This window comes from Mustela erminea, chromosome 2, assembly GCF_009829155.1.
Source record: "Mustela erminea isolate mMusErm1 chromosome 2, mMusErm1.Pri, whole genome shotgun sequence".
NCBI classification, from domain to species: domain Eukaryota; kingdom Metazoa; phylum Chordata; class Mammalia; order Carnivora; family Mustelidae; genus Mustela; species Mustela erminea.
In genome coordinates this window covers 19,472,099-19,497,852 of record NC_045615.1, presented here as the reverse complement: position 1 = coordinate 19,497,852, position 25,754 = coordinate 19,472,099, and the positions used below count along the sequence as shown (strand labels likewise).

Below are 25,754 nucleotides of genomic sequence, written 5' to 3'. Positions count from 1 at the left end.
GCAGGTTTTACAGCATGCCACGTGTGCAATAGGAGGTCCTCGGCTGAAACTTGCAAGAGCAAGAGGGGTGTCGGAAGGAGATGTTTACTGCTCAAATGCCATGCATTTCACTGCTTGCCACTGAACTTGTATTTGAATGACTTAGTTATGCTTAATGTAATTGGGCAACTTTTTTAGCACTTTGGAAAGAGTCATCAATCTTTCTGGTAAATTATAAAAGTTTTCTGAGTGAGAAAAGGTGTGTTTGGAGTTTGTTTGACTTTTTATATTATTATTATTGTTATTAATAAAGAAAAAATCTACAGCATTTTTTCAGACTCCACCGAGATAATATATACCCCCGAATTTGGTTTGCAGTTCGATACTCAGGGAAGGATTATTCCATAGATATCCTTTCCGTGTAAAACACTAACATCTTTGAGAAATTCACCTGCCAACTAACTTCAATTCTGTTTTCACTATGCATTCTTCAATGGAAGCTAGCTTATCTGTCCATATAGTACTGCAGTTAGAGTTCTCAGCACTTTCTTGCTTCTATCCTTTTTTTAACTCCTCATATTATGTTCAGATGATCATACTGTCAAGGTTTGTGTACATTACTGAAAATTTGTATTGTATAAAGCTTTTTGCATTACAAGGCTGTACAGGGTCATTTTGACAGTAACTGGTATATTTCTTTGCATCTTATGTTGCATTGCCAATTTCTAGTGTATCCAGTTTGGAAGTATAATATACTCTAATTAAAACAAAAAAAAAGGTTGGCTATACTCTTTTGTTTCTTTTTTTTCCTCCCCGCCCCCCCTCCCCCACCCTTGGTTGCCATCCTTGACTACTTGTTAAGTCTAAGGGTTTTATTTGCCTTGCTTTTTTCCCATTTTAACTTCTCAGCTTATTTTTAGGAAATGTCCACTACTAGTTATAGCCATTGCAAAATGCAAGTTTTGAACAACCATGGTTATAATACAAACTGTCATTATGTAAGTCATTAATAGCCGTTAAGGCTGAGGGTGTATCCATCATTCAGTACAGTTGTAGACCAGCTTCTTCCTGAAATTACTTAGTGACATGTTGAAGTGTTCACCAGCCTTCCCCTCTCCTGCTTAACATCATTTTACTGACCCCACAGCCAAAGGGCAGGGGGGGAACAGATGAATAATTCCATTTATCCTAATGAAGTTTGGCAACTATGAGATTTTAATGAGGGGGGAAATGGTCTGTTTTGGAAGCTAAATAATAATCTATCCAAATGCAAGTAATGATTTGCCATTCAAAGGAAGGTACCAGAGAAAGAAACTGAGGCCAAAACAAAAGATGACAAGCACACTAAGTTTTTTTTAAATCCGTTTTAAAGTTTGGTTCCTTAGAGATCTTCCCTATGAATCTGCGATGGTTGATAAAAAATATAAAGCGGCAAAAGAGAATGTTCTATCTTGTTCACAGCTTCCATGCTTATAAATATAATGTCCTTTGCTCCTTGTAAGAAATTATGAACTGCTTCACTCTAACACTGAAAAAGATCAAATTTACTTTTCATAAATTGACATGATGTAGGAAAAGTCACTTTGAAAACGACCAGTCACTAATCAGACACTATTTTCCCCTTCACGTTTTCATCCAATAGCTATTTTTAGGTGATTGAATCAAGTTGATTCAATACCAGTTTTGTTTGGGGGTGGCTGATATTTACTGAAAATTCTAAAATAAATCAGATTTCCTTGCCTTCTGCTAGCACTACAGGCTGGAGTGTCTTTTCAGTTTGTATACATGCTGCATTTTCTTTGACTCCACACCTACATCACATCTCAATCACCCTGTGATTGAGAAAAGCCAGAAATACAAAGAAAATGAAATCGTCAGTTTCATAATGGTCTCCCGCTAATGGGCTTCCGGTGACTGAGGAATGACTTGGAATGGGATCCATCCATGATGGACCAGACCGTGGCCGGTAACCTCTCTGCTTACCTACATTGCAGCAGGTGCACGGGGGAGGCTCCCAGCGAGTCATGTGGCCCCGACTTGAATTTAACCTTAATTTAACTTAATTTAACTTTTTCCTACTGTCATGTTAGATTAAGATACTTGAAGTTGGGGTGCCTGGGTGGCTCAGTGGGTTAAAGCCTCTGCCTTCAGCTCATGTCATAATCCCAGGGTCCTGGGATAGAGCTCCTCTGCTCAGCAGGGAGCCTGCTTCCTCTCCCTCTATCTGCGTCTCTGCCTACTTGTGATCTCTGTCTGTCAAATAAATAAATAAAATCTTTAAAAAAAAAAAAAAAAAGGATACTTGAAGTTAAGACTCAAGGCCATTTTTTTCTCTAGTGTGTCTACGGCTGATTGGCTCCTTTTCTTGGCCACTAAGAACTCCCTGAGGATTTAACTGAGGCCCAGTCCTGGTCACAGACAGGGGCATGGGGAGAAATATCAGGGTTTGGTGAGCATAGGCACCTCCTCACCCACAGAAGCCCCATATTAGAACTCCTGCCTGCCGAAGGTGATGTGGGGGTTGTGAACGATTTGAAGAAGGCATATCTCATTAGCTGCTGAAACAACTCAAGGCTCCCCAGGGCTATCAGTCTTCAGAGAGGGAGGAGACCCAAAAGGAGCTTGGGCATACAAAAGGGGTGGGAGGGAAGAAAGGGGATAGCAGCTGGGTGACCACATCGTACTTGCAGAAGACTGGAATCCTTCCCAGGGGTGCCTTAGAACCTGTAAGCGAAATCACAGGATAAAAGAATGCCCTTGGGGATTTGGACTCCGTTCTAAAGGGCCATCAACCACAAATATTCCAGAGATCCCAACCAACGTTCTTACTTATACCACTGTCTCAACACAGAAAAGTCCTACACAAAATGAGGTTTATTGTGCAAATAAGTACCATTAACTAACAAAGCAGGTATCCATAAAGCAGACCCTGGGACAAAGTGTGGTGACTGTGGGGCCTGAGGGGCCCATTCTTCCCCTGTCTGGGGTCAGAAGGGCCCAGGTTATCAGTTTATGAGGTAGCAGGGCTCCTATTCATAATTCTTTCTTGATAGCTGGGTCTGTAAAACAGGAAATGCAAACGGTGCTCACCATGGTCGCTGCTGCAAAAGGGAAAAAGACAGTCAACTGCTGTATTCCTTTGAAATTCTGTGGGTTTTTTTTTTTTTAATTTTATTTATTTGACAGAAAGAAATCACAAGTAGCCAGAGAGGCAGGCAGAGAGAGAGAGGGGAGGAGGCAGGCTCCCTGCGGAGCAGAAAGCCACGTGGGGCTCCATCCCAGGACCCTGGGATCACGACCTGAGCCGAAGGCAGAGGCTTTAACCCACTGAGCCACCCACGCACCCCTGAAATTCTGTTTTGATAAGAGTTAGGATAGGGGCGCCTGGGTGGCTCAGTGGGTTAAAGCCTCTGCCTTGGTCTGGGTCATAATCTCAGGGTCCTGGGATGGAGCCCTGCATCAGGCTTTCTGCCCGGCAGGGAACCTGCTTCCACCTCTGCCTACCTCTCTGCCTACTTGTGATCTGTCTCTGCCAAAGAAATAAATAAAATCTTTAAAAAAAAAAAGAAGAGTTAGGCTAAGTACTCATTAATTAGTTCTTAGTTTTCAATAGAATTATCGACCCAGGGCAGAGTCCACCTCAACTCACACTTCAGACTTCTTTCCCCTGTGCCACTCCCTAACAGTGGTTTTCTAGCCTAGTTAGTTCAAGACGATTCAAGACGATCTGTGTTACAGATTGTCTCTCCCAGCCCTGAGCTCCATTGCCCTGGAATCAGCTCACCTGAGTTTGAGGCCTGCTTCAAAAGCCATAGGTTCAACTAAATGATCTGTAAGACCCCTTCCACCCACCAACAGATAACATATAATGAACGATGATCCTGTCATTCTGAGCAAGCAAAAATCAGCCCCTAGAAACAAAGGCGGTCACAAAGCAGAATCCTTGCAAGGCAGTTATGGCCAAAACGACATCTCAACATTTTCAAACCACAACAGACTCAATGCAGGGGGGAAAAAATGGCTAAAAATATTTTTCTGCCCACTTCAGAGTTTGGGAGGTCTAAAATGTTTCTTTTCTGATTAAACACTAAGTCATCATGCTTGGATCGCCTGCAGTCATCTGGAGGGTGGCTTCAACATATTTTACCAAACTATGGCTACTTGATCTGGTTAGATGAGTTAGAGGTAACCAGATGGGGAGGGAAAGTGTTGGCCTGCATTCCTCTAACGTCTCCTCCTCCTCCTGCCCACTGGGCGCTTCCCGCCTCCTCCCCACGACCAGCAAGACTGATGGCTGAGCTCTCTGGCACAATGTTTCAAATGTTTTCTGTAAAACAGCAAATAGTCGCTTATGGCAAGTAGAAAGACATTTTAGTTTTAATGCAATGAAAGAATATACTAAGAATGCTTACTCTGCCACTTGTTTAAAAAGACTCTCAGCCGCTTGGGCGCCTGGGTGGCTCAGTGGGTGAAATATCCAACTCTTGATCTCAGCTTAGGTCATGATCTCGGGGTTGTGTGATGGAGCCCACACTGGGCTCCATGCTAGGCATGAAGCCTGCTTGAGATTCTCTCTCTCCTCCTCTCCCTCTGCCTCTCTCTCTCTCTCAAAACAAAAACAAACAACAACAACAAGAACCAAGAAACTCTCAGCCCCCAAACTCTAAACACATTATGAAAGCTCCCAGGGACTTCCATTGGGTAGAAAGGCTCCATGTGTTTATAAAGGCGGAGGGAAAAATCTGACCTATCCCCATCAGCACGCATTTAAAGGCAAGAGCAAACACTGGTCTAGGACCAGGGAAATTTATCTAGCCATCCTCTGGCCTGAATGTAGAGCTCCACCCAAACCACCCCAGAATGATCAGTGTGTTTCTGATCTTAAAGATTTCTAGATAGGGAATGCCATCACTTGGCTTCAGTGTGCTTCTATTTTAATTTTAAATGAGATTCCTAATTAGTGGTCCACAGACCAAGGGACCAACAAGCCCCTGTCCTCTTATGTCCCACTTCAAACAGAATGTCTGTTATGACATTTTCAATGCAATGGGCTTGATCAGCATTGCTAGTCTCCCTCAACCAATCTATTTTCTAGGTCCCCCTAAAAAGGAGAACCTTGAGATCATTTTGGGGAGCAATTCCAGGAACAAAATGGCGCACTAGAAAGAGTGAAGCAAGTATGAAGGGAAAGCCAACGCCAGGTGTCTTGGCCAGCTGGTCATTGCTATGCACCAGTGGGATGCAATCCCTCCAGAAACTCTCATGAGAAGCTGTGTAAATGTATCTCAGAATTGACAGCCCAAAGGACAGAAGAAAGAAAGGGTTAGAGTAGCCCCAGAGTGTTAACTGCCTTGCACTTCCAGGTTTGGCCATGATTTAGAATGGCTGAGTAGATTCCCATGGGCAGCCACAAAGGTGACAAAGAAGCCAATGGTTCAGAACTTCTGTTGGGTCCATGGTCAAAGGAGCGAGACTGATACAAAGCAAAGGTCAAGCAAAGCTTTATTTCCTGCCAAGCATAGAGAATCAAACCGACCGGCCGGGGCCGTGCCTCTTACAGAGAGGGTGACCCCTCCCTGCCTTACAGACTAACTTTTATAGAGCAAAGGCCATGTGGTTGGGCCTGGTCACACACAGGTGGTGAATGAGATTGTAACACACAGAGAAAGCTGCACAATCATGCTAGGTCACACATAAGTGACCAATTGAATTACAATTTACCCTAGTGGATATTGGAACTAGCCTATCACCTTGGTCAGAATTGGCGCCCAAAAGGCAGGACCCATACTCCTTGGTAGCTAGGGAGACAGTATGCATGCTTTACTGATTGGATGTCTCCAGGTAACCTGACTCATCCCTGCATTTGGGCTGTTATCTCCACCTGACCTGACCCACCCTTTGTATTTGGGCTTTGTTACCTGGGACTGGTTTCCGGGACTTGTTTTTAAATAAGTTCCCTGAAGGGGGGTGGGGGGGGCGGGGGGGGGGCAGGGTCGGGATGGAGCTGCTCTGGCTAAATAGGCCCTTACACTTCAGGGGCACCCGGTGAAGCTAAGGTCAGGTGCTGTCAATTATACCTGACCATAGCTGGTTACTATGAGTTGGCTTAAGAAGGGGAGTTTGTGAGATGGGGAACAATAGTTATCCAATGAAATTATCACATTGAGCAAGAATGTTGCCATCACTTTGGCCTCTAAACTAAAGTTGGCTATATATCCAACCCACTGAGTTAGCTCAAAGCTCTTCTTCCCGCTGGTTGGAGTTGGGCAGAGCCAAGGACAGTGTTCAGTCATGATGGTACAGAATGGAAGAGGTGGTACAGGAGAAGCAGGTGAAGGCTCTATATGACAGAGTCTGTCCTTGGGGCCTTGCTTTTTGATTTCTGTGATGGAACTGAGATTTTCTAAGACTCCATGTGGGGGAAGTCACATGATAGACATAGTGGCTGCCCCCACCTCAGAGAGACTCCTTGACCTGGGGAAGCCACAGGAAAGCCCAAATGAGGCCAGAGAGGAGGCATCCCCTAGCCTTCTGAGGCCAGCCTCAAGCCCAAGCAAAAGGCATCCCGGTATCTCTCAATGGTACCAACTTACCCTGAATGGGGACCCAACAAAGGGGTCAGCAGCCAGACCTCAAAGAGGAATCAAATGGTTACATTAGATTTGCATGGTGTTGTATTCATACACGTGTCTTTTGTACATATATCTTCCAGGCATCTGGCACTCAACAGGGAAGTATCTGTCCTCATGGAAAACAGCTGATTGAAAGTAGAAATAGGGTATGTGTCATCTCTGTTTCTATCTCTAACCCACAAGGAGCAATCCTTTTGCTAGTGGAGGATTGGGCTAAGCATGGACCAATGGATAGTTACATAGATACATAGAAAATATATATAAAGAATGCATACAGTATATATATATATATATATATATATAATGAAGTTATAAACATAAAAGATATGTATTTATGTAAGAGCATCCAGAAGGAAGGCCAGAATTTTATTATTCTGGGATTCACATTATTAAAAGACAATTTTTTTTCATGTTTCCTTTGTGTTGCTGAAAATAAATACAGGTTGATGAAAGAGTAACATATGAAAAGAATAATTAAGGGTCAAAGAAATCCCATTAATCAGAATATCCCCCTGCCCATCTTTTTTACAATTAAATAAATGGGCACAGCAATGGGTCATCACCACACTATCAGTCAAGGTCCCATCTCTTTATGGCATCAGACAATAGACCTAGCAGCCACAAGAGCTAACTATGTGGGAATCTTGGTTACACAAAAAGACCATGTATCTTCCTAAATGGGCAGAATAATAATTTCCTGCTGATGAAGGACTTTACAATTTGGCCTGTCTGCCTGTGAGCAAGGCTAAATTGTATGCATGCATGACTTTGTGTCACGAGATCCTGTCTTTAAATATGAGCCCCTCACATTACCCAGAATCCACTGCTCCCTTATTAGTATTCCCCGCACCTATTCCTCACACACAGAGTGTCTTTCCCAGTTGGCCATATTCTAAAGCAAGTTCAAGTCTGTCCTACTGATCACTTCTCCCCGCCAACCCACCAAACTCCCCTGCATTCTAACCTTGACCAATTTCTCTGCTTCACGTTCATTATTTAATGAGCAACAAATATGTAGGAAGTCATGTGCAAGCAGCTGGTATGAAAGAGAGACACAGAAGATACGTTTCCCAGCTTTGAGGAGTTGCTCAACCAACAGAAGAAATGCACGTTTGAGCAAATGCACTCTAATACCAGAAAAATACACATACATTGCTGTGGAAAAACTGAAAAAAGAGTTACGAATCCCAGCCAGGGCGAGACGAGGCTTTATGAGACACGTAATCCCATGCAGACCACAATCTAAACGACGAGTGGAATTTTCTAGGCAGAAGAAGTGGGGAGGGCATTCCAGATTGAAATAACAGCTTGAGAAAAGGCAAGAAGGTGAGAAATTGCATGGTGGGTTCTGTTGTGCTAGAAGATTATAATGAAACCAAACAAAGCCAGCTTGCACAGGGCTTCAAACACTAGTTAAGGAGACTGAACATCTAAACTACTCCGTGGTTAATAAGCACTAAGAAAAAAATTTGAGGAGGAGAATGGCATGATTTGACCTTTGTTTTAGGAAGCCAATTCTAGCAGCACTACAAAAGGAAGACTTGAATGGGGAAAAAAAAATAAAGGCAGAGAGATGTGCTCTGTTCAGAACATCCTAAAGGGAAGTCATCATCTTCTCCCTCAGACCTGTCCCTGCCCCTTAACCACGTATTCCTTAGCTCAATAAGGGCACACCATCCTCCAAATGACCCAAACTATAACCCTGGGACTCAACTTTGGCCCCTTTTTTCTCTCCCACTCCTTTCTCTTCCTCCCTTTCTTTGGCCAACCAATCCATCAGAGTTGTGTTTATCTGCCAAGGATTTCACGAATCAATCCTGTATTTCTTTCCACGCTTAACGTCCTGGAGCAGGTCCTTGGCATCCTTGCCAGGTGTCTTGCAATAGTTTCCTGTCTGAATGGGACAATTTTGCATAGGAAAGACTGTAAACAACTTATTCCAGAAGGTTCATGATCAGACTTGTGGACACGAAGATGAGAGGTGGAGCCAGCAGACGGCCGATAACATCAAGGGAGCAACGGCACCAACAGAACAGCAGCAAAGGCACCAAAAACAGGATATTGGGAGATACCAACTTCACGGTGAAGCAGGAGGAAGTCACTCAGGAGACTAAGAAGAAACCAGCAGAGAAAGCATAGACAAAGGCAACATTGTCAGAGAAGCCAAGGTTAGAGAGACATTTATATGACATTGGACAGAGGGATGAAGTTGGATTTTAGCCTTTGCCAATTTAATGGTCCTTGGTGATCTTTGAGGATGCGGTTTCCGTGATAGTTTGGGCATGGAAACTGAACTTCTATGGGTAAATGAACGAATTGGTGGTGAGGATCTGGTGACATGCAGAAAAGACTGCTCTTGCATTAAGTCAGGTAGTGAGAGAGAAAAAAATCATGTATGCCTGGCCCTTGCCAAAAGATGCCTCATCTTCCCTTCTCTCTCAAGGACATCTCCCCTTTCCCTTTCTCCTACTTCACACACCTTCAAAGAGGAGAAGTGTAAGCTGCTGACATTACAATCCCCAGCCACACTCCACACCAATTTTCCATATCACTTTTGATATAACTCATCCTTCGAAGCGCATGAAGTCTGTCTTCATACCATGCCTGCTATTGCGGGCTCTGCCTGCACCAGCTTCCGTTAGCCCAAGATGTCCGCAGGAAATGGGCTGCCTGGATAAAATTTAGTAGCACTTCTCCTAAATATGAGAGTCTAGAAAATTGCAAAAAAGATGGTCAAGAGATGGAAAGCCAGTCCCCCAGCCCCTCTCTACTTTGGCCAGAATTAGAAAATAAGGATTTCAGTGTGGAAAGATGAAGGCTTAGAAGGGAATATGATAGGCCTCTAAAAAAAAAAACACGATGGATGTGGCCAGAGAACACAGACTTAGTCACCAAATTCCAGAATATTAGACCCAGGGGGTAAATCTTGAAGCTTAAGAGAGGTTGTTTATGTTGGAGCCCTGACTAACTGTCCCTTTCTAAGGTTTTGCAAATCTGACCTTTGTGGAGAGCAACGGATCTCAAATCCTTTTAGGCTGCACACCACTTCTTCAGCTGGGGAAAAAGAGCCACAGCTCCATTATTCTGTCCCTGCTTGTTGTCAGCCCCCTAACAGGAGAAAAATCACCCTCATCAGACCTAATGGAAAGAAAGGTACTAGAGTTTATGAGATAGAAGTGAAATAATCTGTTTCTTATTAAATATCATGAGAAATTTATTAATTCATGCCAGAAACACAAATATAAACATTATCATATTGAAAGCATTTATCCTGAAGGAGACCATCTGGCAGAGCCGCGCAGACCACACTTCGAGAAGCAGAGGGTATGTGTCACCATGGCGGGCTCTTCCATTAAAGCAGCAAGTCCAGAGGAAGTGAAAACTTCAGGGTTTTGAGGGGAAGGCTCTGCAGTAATGACATCTGCTAGATGCGTGTCACATGTTTCTTGAGAGGTGGGCCTGCATTTACAAGTGTTGTTATATGAAAACCTACATTTTCAAAACAAGGGGTGGGTATTATGTCAGAATCTCTCCCTTTAGAAATGGATGCTTTCCTTGGGCACCAAATTGCAGAAGGGTATTGACATACAAAGGTATAGAACATAATTGGTGGACATAAAGACTGGACAGAAGATGAAGGAGAATGTAGGAAATCTGAGGAGTTAGGAGACACCATCAATTATAGATTAACCCCAAACTGAAAATACCATACAGCGTCATGAGATTATAGATACATGGTTCTTTCTTTGTGAAATGCAGTCTTAAACACCACACACTGGGGTCGGGGGGGAGGGGAATGAGTGATTCAGTCGGTTAAGCGTCTGCCTTTGGCTCAGGTCATGATCCCAGGATTCTGGGTTGGAGCCCCGCACTGGGCTCTCTGCTCAGTGGGAAATCTGCTTCTCCCTCTTCCTCTGCCCCTTTCCCCCATGCCTTCTCTCTCTCCCCCCCACCACTCTCAAAAATAAATAAAATCTTTAAAAATAAAAAACAAACAAACAAAAAACCTCACTCTGTCACACTTTTTTTGCCGAAGGGCAGGAATACCTATAATTTGGAAAGTACATCCTCTCTGGAGATGGACAGAGCACTGGGGATGCACAAAGTAGAGAAAACCTTGCATTCCAGAAAAGAAGAAATGCTCATGGCAACTTGAAGAAACACCCAGTTCCCTTCAGGATCCAAGTGAATCCCTTTCACCTGGCTGCCCTCTGTTTTCATAGGAATCCTGAAGTAGTTGTGTGCCTCTTCTGCCTTCAGAGATGCTGTTGTTGGTTGGATATCAGGTCTCCTCTACCCTTTTCCAAATCTCTCTCCTCTGTGTCCCACATCAACTCCAGTGGGTGCACCTAGAGAATCAATGGAACAAATTCCTCCATCTAGAATAGGGAGGGCTGGAAGACCCTGACCTTGATAGTCTCGGCACTTGAGAGTTCATTCCCATCACCATCTTGCATCCTGCCTAAGACCATCAGGCACCCACCTGCCAATGCTCAATCGCCATGTATGGAGTCATCTGAAAAGGGCCACACCACCCATAAAATGGTATTAATATGATACACTGCAGTCCTACTTAGGCATGTCTCAAATTCTAATGGGAATAGCCACATCTATCCCCTCGGAGCTCAGGATCTGTCAGGGGTGGCTGGGCTGCAGCTACTCGAGGTCTCATTACTGTTTGGTTCAGACAGTGAGTCATCCAGATCATAAAGGCTACATATGTTTACTGGCTCTTTATATCAAACATGTTAATGTGTATATTTAGAAGTGGAAGAAATAGCTGTCCTCAGTGATGACTCCTATAGTCTTCATACTTTTAAAAGTTTAATAACTATTTTTAGTACTGTCTAAGAGGTAAGAAGTGCACGGTAAAATGCAAACTGACTCAATAATTAGGTTTCAAGAAGAATAACTTTAATTTTGTTGGCATCTTCTGCCTTTGTTTGCCCAGAGGTGCTGCTCCCTAATCTCTCCTCTATGCCACTCATCAACTCCAAAGAATGGACCAAGAGAATCGATGGAACATTGGAATTCCTTGGTCTAGAGCAGTAGCTTCTTGGGAGGCTGGCAGAGCTTTCCAGATGTTATCCAGGAGTCCTAACCTGCTATTAGCTTGGTCATGTGCTGTCCTCTCTGTCCACATCTATAATCTATTCATGACAGCTCATGCAGTGACTAACTAGATTACAAAAATGAGTGAACAAACTATTTGTCTGTGCTTCTTATAAGCTATTAGCCATTAAAAAATGTTTAAGTAGGTAAATGAACAATGAGGAAGAGAGAGGGAATGAGAGTCAGAGTAACGGCAGGACTTCAGGGCATCTAATTCCATTTCCTCATCATATAAAACAAGAATCTGTTGTCTGGAGTGGGTAGAAGTTAAAGGAGAGAGAAAGACAGAGAGAGATTGAGAGAAAGAAAGATACTTGGTTAATAATTAGTAATAATAATTGTTTCTATAACTAACCCAATCTTCTGGCTCTGTTTAGCATCAAATCACAGAAAAAACAGTCCCACAGAAAAAGCAGAAACAGCAATTCAAGTCTTAGCTTCCCCATAAAACAAAGAGGGGGATATACTCTTACTGTACATGCAAAATCTTAAAAATCTTCTGAGGACATTTTCTTTACCTTGGTGGCAATGAATCCCTCCAACTCCTACACTTCTCCCTCTCTCTAGAACCTCTTAAAATCCCCCCTCTAATACTCAGTCCACCCTGTCCCTTCCTCCCCTCCTTAGAACTTTAGTATATAGATCCTTGGAACTTTTCTGTTTTTTCCTTACTGACCCACATTCTAGAACTAAAGAAAGACTGGAGCTCTCTGACTGAAAGAGCCTATGAGTCCCAAGGAGGATAAACATTAAAAATGAACTTACACAGAGAGATATCATAATAAATCTCCAGTACATCAAGGTGAAAAAGATGTGAAAAATTAAACTCCAAAACATCAAAATGAAAAAGTCATGAAAGGCAAAATAGGATAAGATAGATTACCTATGAAGGAGTGAAATTTAGATCAACTGCAGAAGGTTCAAGAAAATAATGGAACGGCAGCTTAGAAACATTCAGGAAAAATAAATTCAAACTCAAAGCTGTATAACAAGCCAAACTCACACTCAAGAGAGAAATTAAATTATATTCTCAGACACACAAGCCCTCAAAATTTATTATCCACAGATACTTTCCAGCAAAGAAAAGAAAGCAAAAGAATAACCTACCAAAGGATATACTCCAGCAAAACGAAATAAGAATATAAAAAATATAAAAGGTAATCAGGTGACAAAGAAGAATGTATTTTTTTTTTTGCAAGTTAAGCTTTATGCCCAGCATGGGGCCAAACTCATGATCCCAAGATCAAGAGTCACACACTCTATCAGCTGAGCCAGCCAGGTGCTCCAAATGTACGTGTGTTTAATTTTTGTAATTAAAAGGTTATTTTTGTGGTGGTTGCCACAGTAGGGTGGGGGAGAGATGAGCAAAATGAGTGGAATGGGAGGTACAGGTCTGCAGTTATAGAATGAATACATCAATGGGATGAAAGATATAGCACAAAGAATACAGTCAATGGTATTGTAATGGAGACAGCTGGTATAGAGACGAAGAGTGACTACACCTGTGATGAACACAGCATCACGTACAGACTTGTCACATCACTGTGTTGTACACCTGATGCTAATGTAACATTGTGTGCCAACTATATCTCAATGAAGAAAGAGTGATTTTTGAAAAGATTGGGGATAAAGGAAGTTAGAAAACACAATACTTTTTAAAAACTATTACGGGGGGCGCCTGGGTGGCTCAGTGGGTTAAAGCCTCTGCCTTCGGCTCAGGTCATGATCCCGGTGTCCTGGGATCGAGCCCCGCGTCGGGCTCTCTGCTCAGTGAGCCTGCTTTCTCCTCTCTCTGCCTGCCTCTCTGCCTATTTGTGATCTCTCTGTCAAATAAATTAAAAAAAAAAAACTATTACGGAAGTGTAATTTACATACAATGTTATGTCAGTTTCAAGTGTACAACATAGTCATTTGGCATTTCTATACATTACTCAGGGCTCACCAGGATAAGTGTTCCCCCCATCTGCAACTACACAAAGTTATTACAGTATTACTGACTATATTCCCTAGGCTGTATTTTTTGTCTCCGTGACTTATTTCTTTTATATCTGAAAGTTTGCACCTCTTAATTCTCTTCACCTGTTTCACCCATCTCCCTCCCCCCTCCTCTAGCAACAAACCACCAGATTGTTCTCTGTATCTGTCAGTCTGTTTCTGGTTTTTTGTCTCCATTTCATTTCACCTTTGCATCATACGTCATTACAGTTTACAAGACGTTTTCAGATAAATTGTCAGTAGCTAGAATCACGGGACCTACAAAAATATGATTTAAGAGACACTGCGTTGGGGCAAACAATACTTCCAATAAAACTTGGAAATGCCCTCTGAGTGTAGAAATGTACCAGTCATCATGATGACAATGACCGTGGGTCTGCAGAGGGGTGACAAACCTTGGATTCAGCAGGCTGATTGTTTTTTTCACTCTGTCTACCAAGTTGGACTACATTATGAATTGTAGAGAAGGAAATGAATGGAGGTAAGAACTGCAAAATCTCAGACCAGCTGGACTGCACAGCAAAGGGACTCATCAGATGTCCGGTCCACGGGGTCTGCAGACTCACTCTGCGCAAGAGACCTGCTAATGAAATGTCTTAGCTCCACAAAGGCTTCTAATGAGAACTTCATGGGACTGTTGCCTATGTCATATGCCATGAGTTTGAGGCTTGGAATCTCTCATTTGAACTTTTTTACGCCATCCCGGTATATGAAAAAAAAAAAAAAAAAAAAGCAGCTGCCAAAAAGCAAACATTTTCCTGTCTCTAAAAATAAAATGCTGGCAACACTTCAGGCCTCTGTGCCAAGACCTGGCCCTTCCCAGGATAAACAATAGGTGGCCAAGCTGATCACAGGCAAGCACTGAGCCCGGGGAGTGGGCTGGGGGCCAGCCTGGAATGCCTAGGTCGAGCCATGTGTGGCTGTAAAGCGAGAAGCCAAAGGTGGCCCTCCCCTCCCAGCTGATGAAGGACAGCTGCCACCCCCCAGCCAGGGGCCAGGTGTGGCTGAGTGGGAACAGCCTCGGATTACACCAGAAACCTTGACCCAGCAGAGGTCACAGAGCTCCCACTGTCCCCTGCCCCCAGAGCCCCAGGATGCACAGTGACAGATTTGAGGGCTATGAGAGCCTGTCCAGGGAATGTTCCCTGGGAAGGAAAGTTTCCTAAGGTTCCATCTGCATCCGTCACTCAGGCTTGGGCCCATCACCTGTCAAATGCTCCGTGCCCAGCTGAGAGCCCTCACCTGCTGCAGGGAGGCCCCGCACAAGCACCTTAGCATAAGAATGCTGTAGTAATGGTCGTCAGTCCCTTTCTAACTGCCTCCCTCCACGCCATTTGTTCAAGCCCTGTGCCTTGTCATTAGGGTTCAAATCTTCCCTGGACAACAAGCTTGGCCTTTGGCTGGGTTGGGGAGTTGAAAGGGCTAAGAGGGGGTGAGGGGAGGAGAGAGACTAAATATAGCAAATATTTGTGCACATAATCACTCCATAAACATGCTTCAGTGGAACAGAGTGGAGGACCGACCCAGATGACGGATGTCACTCACCCAAGTGTCACATCATAAATAAAACTGAATGAGCCCATTCTCCTACAGAACCCGAGTGACGCCTGTTCACACTATAAATATTTATGAAGTCATGGCCCTTAAAAGACTTTCTTTTTCCAGGTAAGTAGACTTTAACAAAAAAGCGGAGCCCGAGCTTTTCTTAACAATTATGGAATGGTCACTGTAGCTTTTCAATGGGCATTCCATGGAAAGGGAAAAGAAAAAGAAGAAAGAAGAAAAGGGAAAATAAGGCCCCGATCCAAGAGGCTGCTGCATGGAGATCTCACTTATGCCAGTCAAGACTCATTCTCATTCCAAAAGTGATAGCCTTCTCTGAGGTGGCAGAAACCAGAAGAAGCACTATCCGGTCCCGTTCCACCCAGGCCTGTGTAATGAAGGAGCACAAACACATCCCTGTCCTCCAAGTTCAGACCCCTCCCACTACCTCTGCTGGGAGAGACCTTCTCCTTAGAACTCTTAGCCTGTCTCTTAGTAACCAAAAAAAATGTACACCTCACCCCATTACTGTGCTTGTGTGCAAAGAATTCCCGGAATGTGCCGATGTGTGCCTGGGTGTCTCTCAGGTGTTTATGTAGAGCACCCCCCCCAATCCTGCTCTTACCCCTGATTGCATTAGTGATAGCACCCACAAACGCCGCTGGAATCCTACCAGCTTTTCCTGCGCGCTCTTCGACACACATTACTGCAAAGAGAGCAAACACCCCTTGGGCTTGCAGCAGCTCCCCTGAATCACCTGCAGCTCCCAAGCCATTGTTTCCAGGACAATACAAGCTAATTTTCATGTCACTTTGCAGCATACACACTATTCTTCACTTCAATGCACCAAAACCCTTGCCCAAGTCCAGCAAGCCCTTTTCTTTCCCAGCGAGGACCTTCTGTCCAGGCTTCCTTCCTGCAAACCTCAAGGTGGCCCCTGCTACATCAGGCTGAATGGGCCCCACAGGGAAAAGGTGAAGAACCTTCTGCTCTAGCCTCCAGGAAGTCCTGTCCCACAAGGAACAAGAGCCTCTGGTTTTATGAAAATGAGTCACAGGCTGCCTTGAGTGTGCCTATCTGGGAGGCTAGAGCTGCCATGTATGGTCCGAGCTCTGTGCCACCCACCTCTCCATGTAAGTCGGAGTTCTTTGCCAGGACAGCCTGAGTCATAAAACTCAGCACATTCCTTCAGCGTTGGATAGTCTTTCCTTGTTATTACTTTGCTTTTGTTCTACGCAGCACCTGGTTTCATTTTAAAAACCCAAATAAAATCTCATGGTCAGGGCTTGGGTGGGGTGGGGAGATAGGAAGGGAAGAAAAAGAGCAAGAAGGGAGTGAAGCCTAGGTTAGGGGAATCAAGAAAGGACTGCAAACCACCACCCCACCACCCCACAGGCGAGACCCAGAGCAGAACAGAGAGGGAAAACTGCAGAGGGGAGAGCAGGAGAAAGAGGACGGACTGCAACTAAAGTGAGTGCAGTATGTGACATGGCACTTGATGTCTTGGGCTCCTCCTCAAATTAGGCAACAGTACTGAAAGCCCAGTGACCTCCTCTGAGCCACTACGCTTTCTGAGTCTCCTCAATAAACCAGTAGGCATAGTTTTGGTGAATTCTAAGGAACTTTACAATTATAACACTATGATTTTTATGAACCTGTTTCCTTTTCTCTTGGACCACAACCCCCAAATTATGTGTAAGGGAATATTTTCCCACAAGCTAATATTTGTGTGTGTGTGTGTGTGTGTGTGTGTGTGTGTTTTGTCTGTGGCAGGTAGTGGAATGGGAGATAACAAAGGATAAGGTGTAGACCCAATCACACAAATGTTGCTGGTCGAACTCAATTTCTGTGGTTATTTTGTAAACTCATCTGTAAAGCTGTTAACACAGAGTTTTAGAATTAAAACAGAATTCTAATAATTGGTGTTTCGCATATAGCAAATACTGAATGAATGAATGAATGAATGAGTGAATGATACCCGTTAACACAGAGAATTGTATTTCCTTGGAGTAGTAAAGCATATTAACTGTAGCATAAGACCGGGACTGGACTCAGAACTCGAGCAGAGGCTTTTACCTCTCCCTGCCTGAGATTCTCTAAATGAGGCTGGCAAAGGCAAAAATCCTGGAGGTTCCTGAGTGGCTCCAAGGCTGCATTTTCAATGCACGGTTTGGCAAGCTTAATGGAAACCATACGAAGGGATCCCGGGAACCAGACCAGATGGCTTCCCGGGAATGTATTTAGCTTAACCTGGGCTAAAGAACAAAAATAATCACTAGGAGTTTGGGGGTGGGGGTGGGGGTGATAGCGATGGTGGTACGACTTTTAATGAATTACCTCTTCTATTCAGCAGGAATCAGCAGAACACCGTCTGGGTAAATGGAAATAAATGGAGCAGGGGCCAGAGGGCGGGGCGCGACGTGGGGAGGAAGGGGTAGGAGGCTGCTACTTTCTTAACCACGCAGTTCCCCCTGCCCTCAAAGGACACCAGCCCTTGGGGCCCTTCGCTGCCCGGGACCGCGGCGGGTTCGTTCCCGCGCGCAGCTGGGTTTCCGCGCCGCCGCGTCCGGCAGCCGCGCCCCGGCCCCGCCTCCGGCAGCTCCCGGCACCGGAGAGCAGCCGGCGGACGGGATGTGGGAGGGAGCGGGGGGCGGAGCGCGGAGGGAGGAGGGGGCAGAGGGCGGGGGAGAGGGAGCCCGCGGCGTACGAGGGGCGGGCCGTGAGCGGAGCCTCGGGGCCGCAGGGGCCCCTCCGGGGACGACCGGGGCGTGAAAGGCCGCGATCTCCCCGCCCCCAGCGCCCGGCCCGCCGCGCCTCGCGTCGCCCCCGCCCCCCACCGACGGCGCGGGCGCATCTGCTCCCCAGCGACGCCCCGGGCTGAGGGAAGGCAGTCCGTGCTAGGCTGCGGCTCTGCCGGGCGAGTGCTCAGAATACAAAAAAGCCTTTCTCACGCCCCTGCGCCCCTCCGCGCCGGGGTCTCCCAGATGGAAGGGACAGGCTCCTCCACGCGGGAGCCCACAGGTCGCGGGGCCACAGCACCATTTCTGTGGCTCTTGCGGAGAAGTGTGACTCCCAGGCATTTCCCTTTGAAAAAATCAGTAATGATTATAACGATAACTTTTGTTCCCGCTTCCAAGGCCTGGGGGTGTTTTGGAGCCCGGGAAGGGGTCCCAGAAAGCCAGCCTGTCAAGGTCTAGATGTGAGCGGGCCCGCTCCTACCTCAGAGTCCTTAAGCAAACCGCAGGCCTCCACCTTTGGGACTTGGTTTTGCGACTCAGCTAAGTGACGGTGACGGTCGTCCCAGACCACAAGCGGAGCGCTGGTCACCTTCTGAGTCTTCCGACGAGCCGGCCAGGCTTGCGGAGTCACCCGGTGCGTGCAGCTGGAGGAGAACGGCCCGCTCGTTAGCGCTCGCCCCCCGCAGGGGTCACTCTGTGCGCGGGACTGGGTGCGAATGACGTGGCCGAGCCCTCAGTCTTAGGCAGGAGCGGGGACTGTCCTGCGTTTTCCTCCGTCTCTGTTAACCTTCCTATCATATACATCGTGTCAGTCAGGAAGGCCAGCCAGTAAGCAGGAGAGAGGAACATGCGGGAACTCTGGAATCCCAAAGGCACTACCACTGCTTCTCCACTGGCCTTGCCTAGCCCTCCCTTCGTGGTTAAGATTCTTTCCCCGGTCTTCCCTCCTGTTCGGTTAGGCTGAATTCCCGGGTGCTAATTTCTCTGCTTTCCAGGTTGGCAACGTGCGTTTCTTTTTCTTTTTTCTTTCCTTTTTTTTTTTTTTTTTTAATTATTTATTTATTTATTTATTTATTTATTTATTTATTTGACACAGAGAGAGAGAGAGAGATAGATCACAAGTAGGCAGAGAGGCAGGCAGAGAGAGAGAGGGGGAAGCAGGCTCCCTGCTGAGCAGAGAGCCGGATGTGGGGCTCGATCTCAGGACCCTGGGATCATGACCTGAGCGGAAGACAGAGGCTTTAACCTACCGAGCCACCCAGGTGCCCCGCAACGTGCGTTTCTTGAAGATAAGACCCGGAAATACCGATATTAAGAAGATGGTTACCAAGGCATTAGATTCCAGGCGAATACCTTAAACAGTGAGAATAATCCTTACCGGTTGCTGAACATTTCATTCAATCCCTGCCTGTTGCTGATGGGGGGAGTTTGTGCATTTCACATCTCAGTGCCTGTTCTCCTCCCCCAAGATACAGCACCTCTGAGTTTGGCTCGTCTAATAAATGAAAGGTCATGATTTATTTTGTGGTTAGAGCTCCAGGCCCAAGGTTTCCCAAACAAGTGCCCCATATTCATTGTGTGGACAGAGTAGGGGGATATGGAGGTGGGGAGAGGGCGACAGGAGCTGGGGGGAGTACTCTCTGCCTGTTGTACCCTAAAAACAAGAGTGGGATGTAATGCCACTAATTTGTCAGGAATCGTTGACTGAAAAGGCTACTGTGAGGTTAGGAAAAATCACTTTAGGGGAGGGGGGTGGGTGAAGTACCTCAAAGAGAAAGGCAACTGTTCCCCACAACAGCTGCAGCCACTGGCAATGGAATTGCTTGGCGCCAGTACAGCTCCATGCAGCAAGAGGGATTTATTTATTTAGCAATAGTTAATGATTCTCCCAAGTAACTCCCAAGAGGCCCAGCTAGCAGTAAATATACTTTCAGGAAATCATCTACCCTTCCTAGAAGGACGCAGCAACCCTACAGTGAAGGGAGGTCCTTGCACCCCCCTCCCCAGCCACACACAATGTATCTTTCAGTAGACTTGGCCAGCTCCAACGCCCGCCCCCCCCAACAAAGAACTCCCTCCACAGCCTGCCACGGCCCTGCCTTCTCATGCTTGCCATGCTCTGTGGGAAACTTATCAACTACTACAGCAGAAAAGTCAAGAAGAGTGCACAATTTCTGGAAGGCCATCATTCAATGGACTAATTACCTGGGAACCCAGGTGGGTTGTCCAACCCTGCCCCATTAGCTGACTTTATCAGATTAGCTAGTTGGTGCCCATAGACGAGCATTTTCCAAAGTGATATGTTTATACAACCAGGGGTTCTTGTGAAAATGTTAGGTGGTACTTGAGTAACACTTCTTATTTTAATGGTCAGGTTTTTGTTTTGTTTTGTTTTTTTCTAATACACATAACTAGAGTACCAAATCCATGGTGTCACAAGTATAATTACCTAGGGTGAGGCTAGGATTTTTTCAAGTCAATTTAAAGGTAAATATTAGAAAAAAAGGAAGAAGATAGCAAGAATAATTGTAACTTTTATATTAAATGAGGTGAAGTTAGTAGAGTGCTTGCAGAAAACTAGTTTTTATTCCTTTTTTTCAACTCATTCTTTAGGAATCTCTGCCAGAACTCTTAAGACATAAAAAGAATTCCATTTTAGCATTCTGTTAAAAAAAAAAAATTACTGGATCTTGAGAAAGTCTGATCAGGCGAGACAAAGTCCCTGCTCTGGAGGATCATGTGAGGGGGAACAGAGATGTAGACATTGGATATGGAAGAACAGGCATCTGAGGAGAGTGAGCCCAGGACAGTGGGCACCCAGGGTGGGTCCCAGAAAGGAAGGACAATCTGAGAACTCATTGCCTTTTTTTGCAAGAGGCAGAATCTATCAAATCACTGATAACGCTGATGAAAATTTGGGCAGTAGGAGAGAAATTTCCAATTACCTTAAGCCTCTTTGGGGCTTGTTTCCACAACAAATGGAGAAATCGATACAAGAATGTTCATGATGCTTTGAGAAAGAATGCTCATCAGAACAGTCGACTTTTCTGTTAGTCACATGATTATAAGTTTGGGATCACCTTCCTACCAATTCTGCACGTACACACACCACCGTCCTTGCTTCCACACCGTGCACACTTACTGACACCACCCCAGGAATCCACTGTTGGGTGACAAGCAAAAACATTCTTACGTGCTTCAGAAAGTCTTTCCTTAGTTGATTGTAGTTGATCAGGTTCTTAGATACTGGCTTTTTAATTCTCATACCTAGTAGAAAGAGACAGGCAGTGTGTACGTGCTTGTGATAGTCTACCGTGAGATGACTAAATGAAACTTACTAATATTCCTAATCACTTTTTTTATTGTGTTATGTTAGTCATCATACAGTCCATCATTAGTTTTTGATGTAGTGTTCCAAGATTCACTGTTTACGTATAACACCCAGTGCTCCATGCAATCCGTGCCCTTCTTAATACCCAGCATCAGACTTACCCGTCCCCCCACCTCCCTCCACTCTGAAACCCTCAGTTTGTTTCTCAGAGTCCACAGTCTCTCATGGTTTGTCTCCCCCTCCAACCCCACCCTTCACTTTTCCTTTCCTTCTCCTAATGTTCTCCATGTTGTTCCTTATGTTCCACAAGTAAGTGAAACCATATGGTAATTGACTCTCTCTGCTTGACTTATTTCACTCAGCATAATCTCCTCCAGTCTCATCCATGTTGATGCAAAAGTTGGGTATTCAATCTTTCTGATGGCTGAATAATATTCTATTGTATTATATGGACCATATCTTCTTTATCCATTCATCTATTGAAGGGCGTCTTGGCTCTTTCCACAGTTTGGTGATTGTGGCCATTGTTGCTATGAACACTGGGGTACATATGGCTTCCCTTTTCACTACATCTGTATCTTTGGGATAAATAACCAGTAGTGCAATTGCCGGGTCATAGGGTAGCTTCTAAGTCACTTTTAATCAATAGTTCCAAACACTCACATCCATACTAACCTCCAGCCCCGCCAACTTTTACTACCACCACAACCTTCTCACGTATATGCTCTTTTTCAAAGCTGTTGCTGGAAAATGTCTGTCTGGGATTTCTCCCTCCTCTTATTTCTGCATCCTGCCAACCTTACTGTTAGGAGAGGTACAACAAAGTAACACGGTGCATGGCAGCAGGAAAGAAGCAGAAATGCAGAAGGCCTTAAATGGCCTCAGACTCTGGAAGGGAGGAAATTATCAGATGAAGACCATAATTAAAATAAAGACAGAACATGATATAAAGTGATAGTTTGGGACAGGACTTACATGATTTTTCATAATTTGGACGTGCTGTAGAAAAATCACCAAACAGAACTTGGTGTACCTATGAAAAAGAGAGATAAAAATAAATACCAACCACCTTCACAACAATAGAAATTTAATAAAACTGCTTTTCCAGTGTTGTGGTTCCTCATTCAAAAGGCAGTTTTTGATACTGCTGTCAAAAGCCATTGTAATAACAGACACTAACAGTAGTAGAATAGAAAGACAAAATGGGGAAAATATTGATAAAATAGGATAGGCAAAAGGGTACTATCCTAATATAGAAGTAGCACATACAAATCAATGTGTAAAGCAAGACACCCTAACAGAAATGTGGGCAAAGAAAATGAATATAATCAATCTTCATTATTCATGGATTCCAGGTTTTCCAGTTTTCCTACTCTATAAAATTTATTTGTAACACCAAAGTCATTATATGCAGCATTTTTGAGGGAGGCATTCAAGGACATTCAGAGAGCACAAAACAATTCGAGTCACCTGACATGCATTTTCTCAGTGTTATTTCAGCTCTCCTCTTTAAACAAATGTCCTTTGGGGGGGCTATATAGTGCCACATTTTCTGCATTTTTATGTGGTTTGTTGGTGATTTCACTGTTTAAAATGGCCCCCAGTGTAGTGCTGACATGCTGTGTGACGTTCCTAAGTGGAAGAAGATTTTGATGTGCTTTATGGAGAAAACACATTTGTTAGATCAACTTCATTTAGGCATGAGTTAGAGTGCTGTTGGCTGTAAGTACAAAGTTAATGAATCAACCAAACTTATGAAATAAGGTATCTTTAAATAGAGACACACATAAACACAAATTTACAGTTGATGAAAATGTTGTGACCAGGGACTCACAGGAGCCTGGCCCTACATTTCTCCTAGGAGCAATGGTCCAGTAATTCAGTGTTAGTAAGGACTTTAGAAAATATAACTATCTCAAATTATGAGAATTGACCATAATCACAAAAGAACTATGAATAACTAATAGAAGACACTCAAACTCACTAATAAAGAAATTAAAGTTAAAAGGAAATTAAAATATCTTTATCCAAGTAGGAAATATTAAAATTATTTTCAAAACCACTGTTAGAGAAAATATAGGAAAACAGCCACTGTTGAGTACTGCTGGTGCATGAGGCCAGTTTTCTAGAAGGCAATTTGGCCATATATCAAAGTTTAAAATAAGCTTAACTCCTGATCCGAGAATTCTACTTATGAGAAAGTACCCTGAGGAGATAATTGTATAACTGCAAAAATTTATATTTAAATTTATTCACCACTGCATTGTTTATAATAGTTGCCAGTTTGAAAAACCTAAATGCCTGGCAATATGAGAGATTTAAAAATTTTGATATATCCAGTCCATGAAATCTTACATATCCATAAAAATGGTAAATATTATTGCTAACACTGAAAGAATATGTTCATGAAAATATTCAGTGATTAAAGCAGATCAGAGGACAGTAGATCCCATCAGTGTATCTTGTGTGTGTGTGTGTGTGTGTGTGTGTGTGTGTGTGTGCACATGGATGTGTGTGTGTTATCTTTGTCTATGCATAAGCATAGGAAGACATTTCTAAGGAAGTTCACTAAAATGTTCATGGTGATTATCCCTGAGGGTAGAGAAAGGATTTCAGATACTTTTTACTTTGTCTCTATTCCTCTGTACTATTTGAAAGTTTAAAATCTGACAAAAGGTGTTTTTGTAACATTTTTTATTATTTTATTTTATTTTTTCAGTTAACAGTTTATAACCCTGGTTGTTTACTTTTTAACCCCATCGCCTAAAAGAAAGTTACACACACAATAAATAAGCACTCATAAACAAGTGTTTGATGAATAAATAATTCTAAACAACTCCAACTTTGTTTTTTAATAAAATATGCAAGGTACAATGATTTAAGCTCTCTCCATGTAAATGATGGCTGAGAAATTTTGGACTTACCACACTGTGTTTGACATCAGGTGCATTCTTAAAAGAACTGGTTATTTGAGGAAATAGTCCTGCATACATATAAAGAGGAAAAACAAGGATTAAACCCAATGTTAGGATAAAATCTCTTATACTCCTGATCATACCCATACAAATAAATTGTACACATGTGCCTTATTTCCCTTTAGAATTTGACCAACGAAAAGTAAGAGGTAAAACAAAACTGTGACGAAAAGTTAATTCATAGTAAATACTTTGGAGCTTTTGTGGGTAGAGGTAATTTTTTTTTTAATGGTACACGTTTCAGTTTTATTTTAAAAAGAAAACCATACTGATAACAGCTAGGAGACATTGAAATTATATAAGTCTATAATTTAAAAATATTATTAAAATAACTCAGTTTTACATGTCCTTTGGCTTTCTTAGTGAGGTTTTTCTGAAGACTCAAGTAGCAGATGTGTTTCAGTCTTTGTTAATTTTCTTGAGTTTTAATTCAGCTAAAAATAATTAGCTATGTCCCCTTTCTCAATCTAAAAATAGTTAACCTTTCAAATGCTGCTCTTTTTATTTTTAAAGATTTTAGTTTTTTAGAGCAGTTTTAGGTTCACAGCAACACTGAGAAAAAGATACATAGAGTTTCTAAATACGCCTGCCCCCACACAGGCATAGCCTTCCATCACCAACATTCCCCTACCCCAGTGGGACATTTGTTAAAATGCAGGACCCTACACTGACACATCACAATCACCTTTCCCATTACAGTTTACTTGTAGTGCTGTACAATCTACACGTTTGGACAAATGTATAATGACATTTGTCCATCATTAGAGTATCATACAGAATATTTTCACTGCCCTAAAAATCCTTTGTGCTCTGCCTATTCATCCCTCTTCCTTCCCAGCCCCTGGCAACCTCTGATCTTTTTACTGTACCCATGGTTTTGCCTTTTCCAGAATGTCAGGTAGTTGGAATCATATAGTGGTTAGCCTTTCAGATTGGCTTCTTTCACTTAGTAATATGCACATCAGATGCCTCCATGTCTTCCATAGCTTGATAGCTCTTTCTTTTTAGTGCTGAATAAATCTTGCATTGTCTGGATGTACCACAGTTCATTTATCTATTCACCTATTAAAGAAGGTCTCTCTCTTTCTCTCCGCCACGCCCCCCCCGTGTGTGTGTGTGTGTGTGTGTGTGTGTGCGTGTGTATTTTTTAATTTAAAAAAAAAATTTTTTTTAAGGAGGTTCCATGCCCAGTGCAAAGCCCAGTGCAGGGCTTGAACTCATGACCCTGAGATCAAGACCTCAGCTGATTTCATGATTGGATGTTTAATCAACTGAGCCACTCGGGTGCCCAGTTATTAGCCATACTTATATCTTTCTTGGTGAGGTGGTTGTTAAAGTCTTTGGCTCATTTTTTAGTCAGTTTTTTGTTTCTTCTTTTTGAGTTTTAAGATGGCTCTGTATATTTAGAATAACAGTTCCTTCCAAAAGTGTCTTTTGCAAATATTTTCTC

General features: G+C 43.6%; 1 protein-coding gene across 15 annotated transcripts in view; it reads right to left on the bottom strand.

Moving 5' to 3' along the window:
- The window catches only part of C2H4orf51 (chromosome 2 C4orf51 homolog), an 82,765-nt gene that overhangs the window by 31,706 nt on the left and 25,305 nt on the right, over positions 1 to 25,754 (bottom strand). For 2 of the 15 annotated variants that reach the window (XM_032332432.1, XM_032332433.1), the window contains exons 3-6: positions 24,254 to 24,312; positions 22,305 to 22,362; positions 21,192 to 21,265; positions 18,480 to 18,642 (exon numbers count right to left, since the gene is read on the bottom strand). In XM_032332432.1, coding sequence (XP_032188323.1) covers positions 18,535 to 18,642; positions 21,192 to 21,265; positions 22,305 to 22,362; positions 24,254 to 24,312 — 299 coding nt within the window. In that variant the 3' untranslated portion in view covers positions 18,480 to 18,534. Of the gene's footprint in view, positions 1 to 2,329; positions 2,704 to 2,846; positions 3,081 to 9,210; positions 9,322 to 9,845; positions 10,101 to 10,632; positions 10,961 to 11,909; positions 11,975 to 18,479; positions 18,643 to 20,565; positions 20,903 to 21,191; positions 21,266 to 22,304; positions 22,363 to 24,253; positions 24,313 to 25,754 lie in introns of those variants that run through there. The other 13 variants (XM_032332431.1, XM_032332427.1, XM_032332430.1 and 10 more) reach the window with 13 other exon arrangements.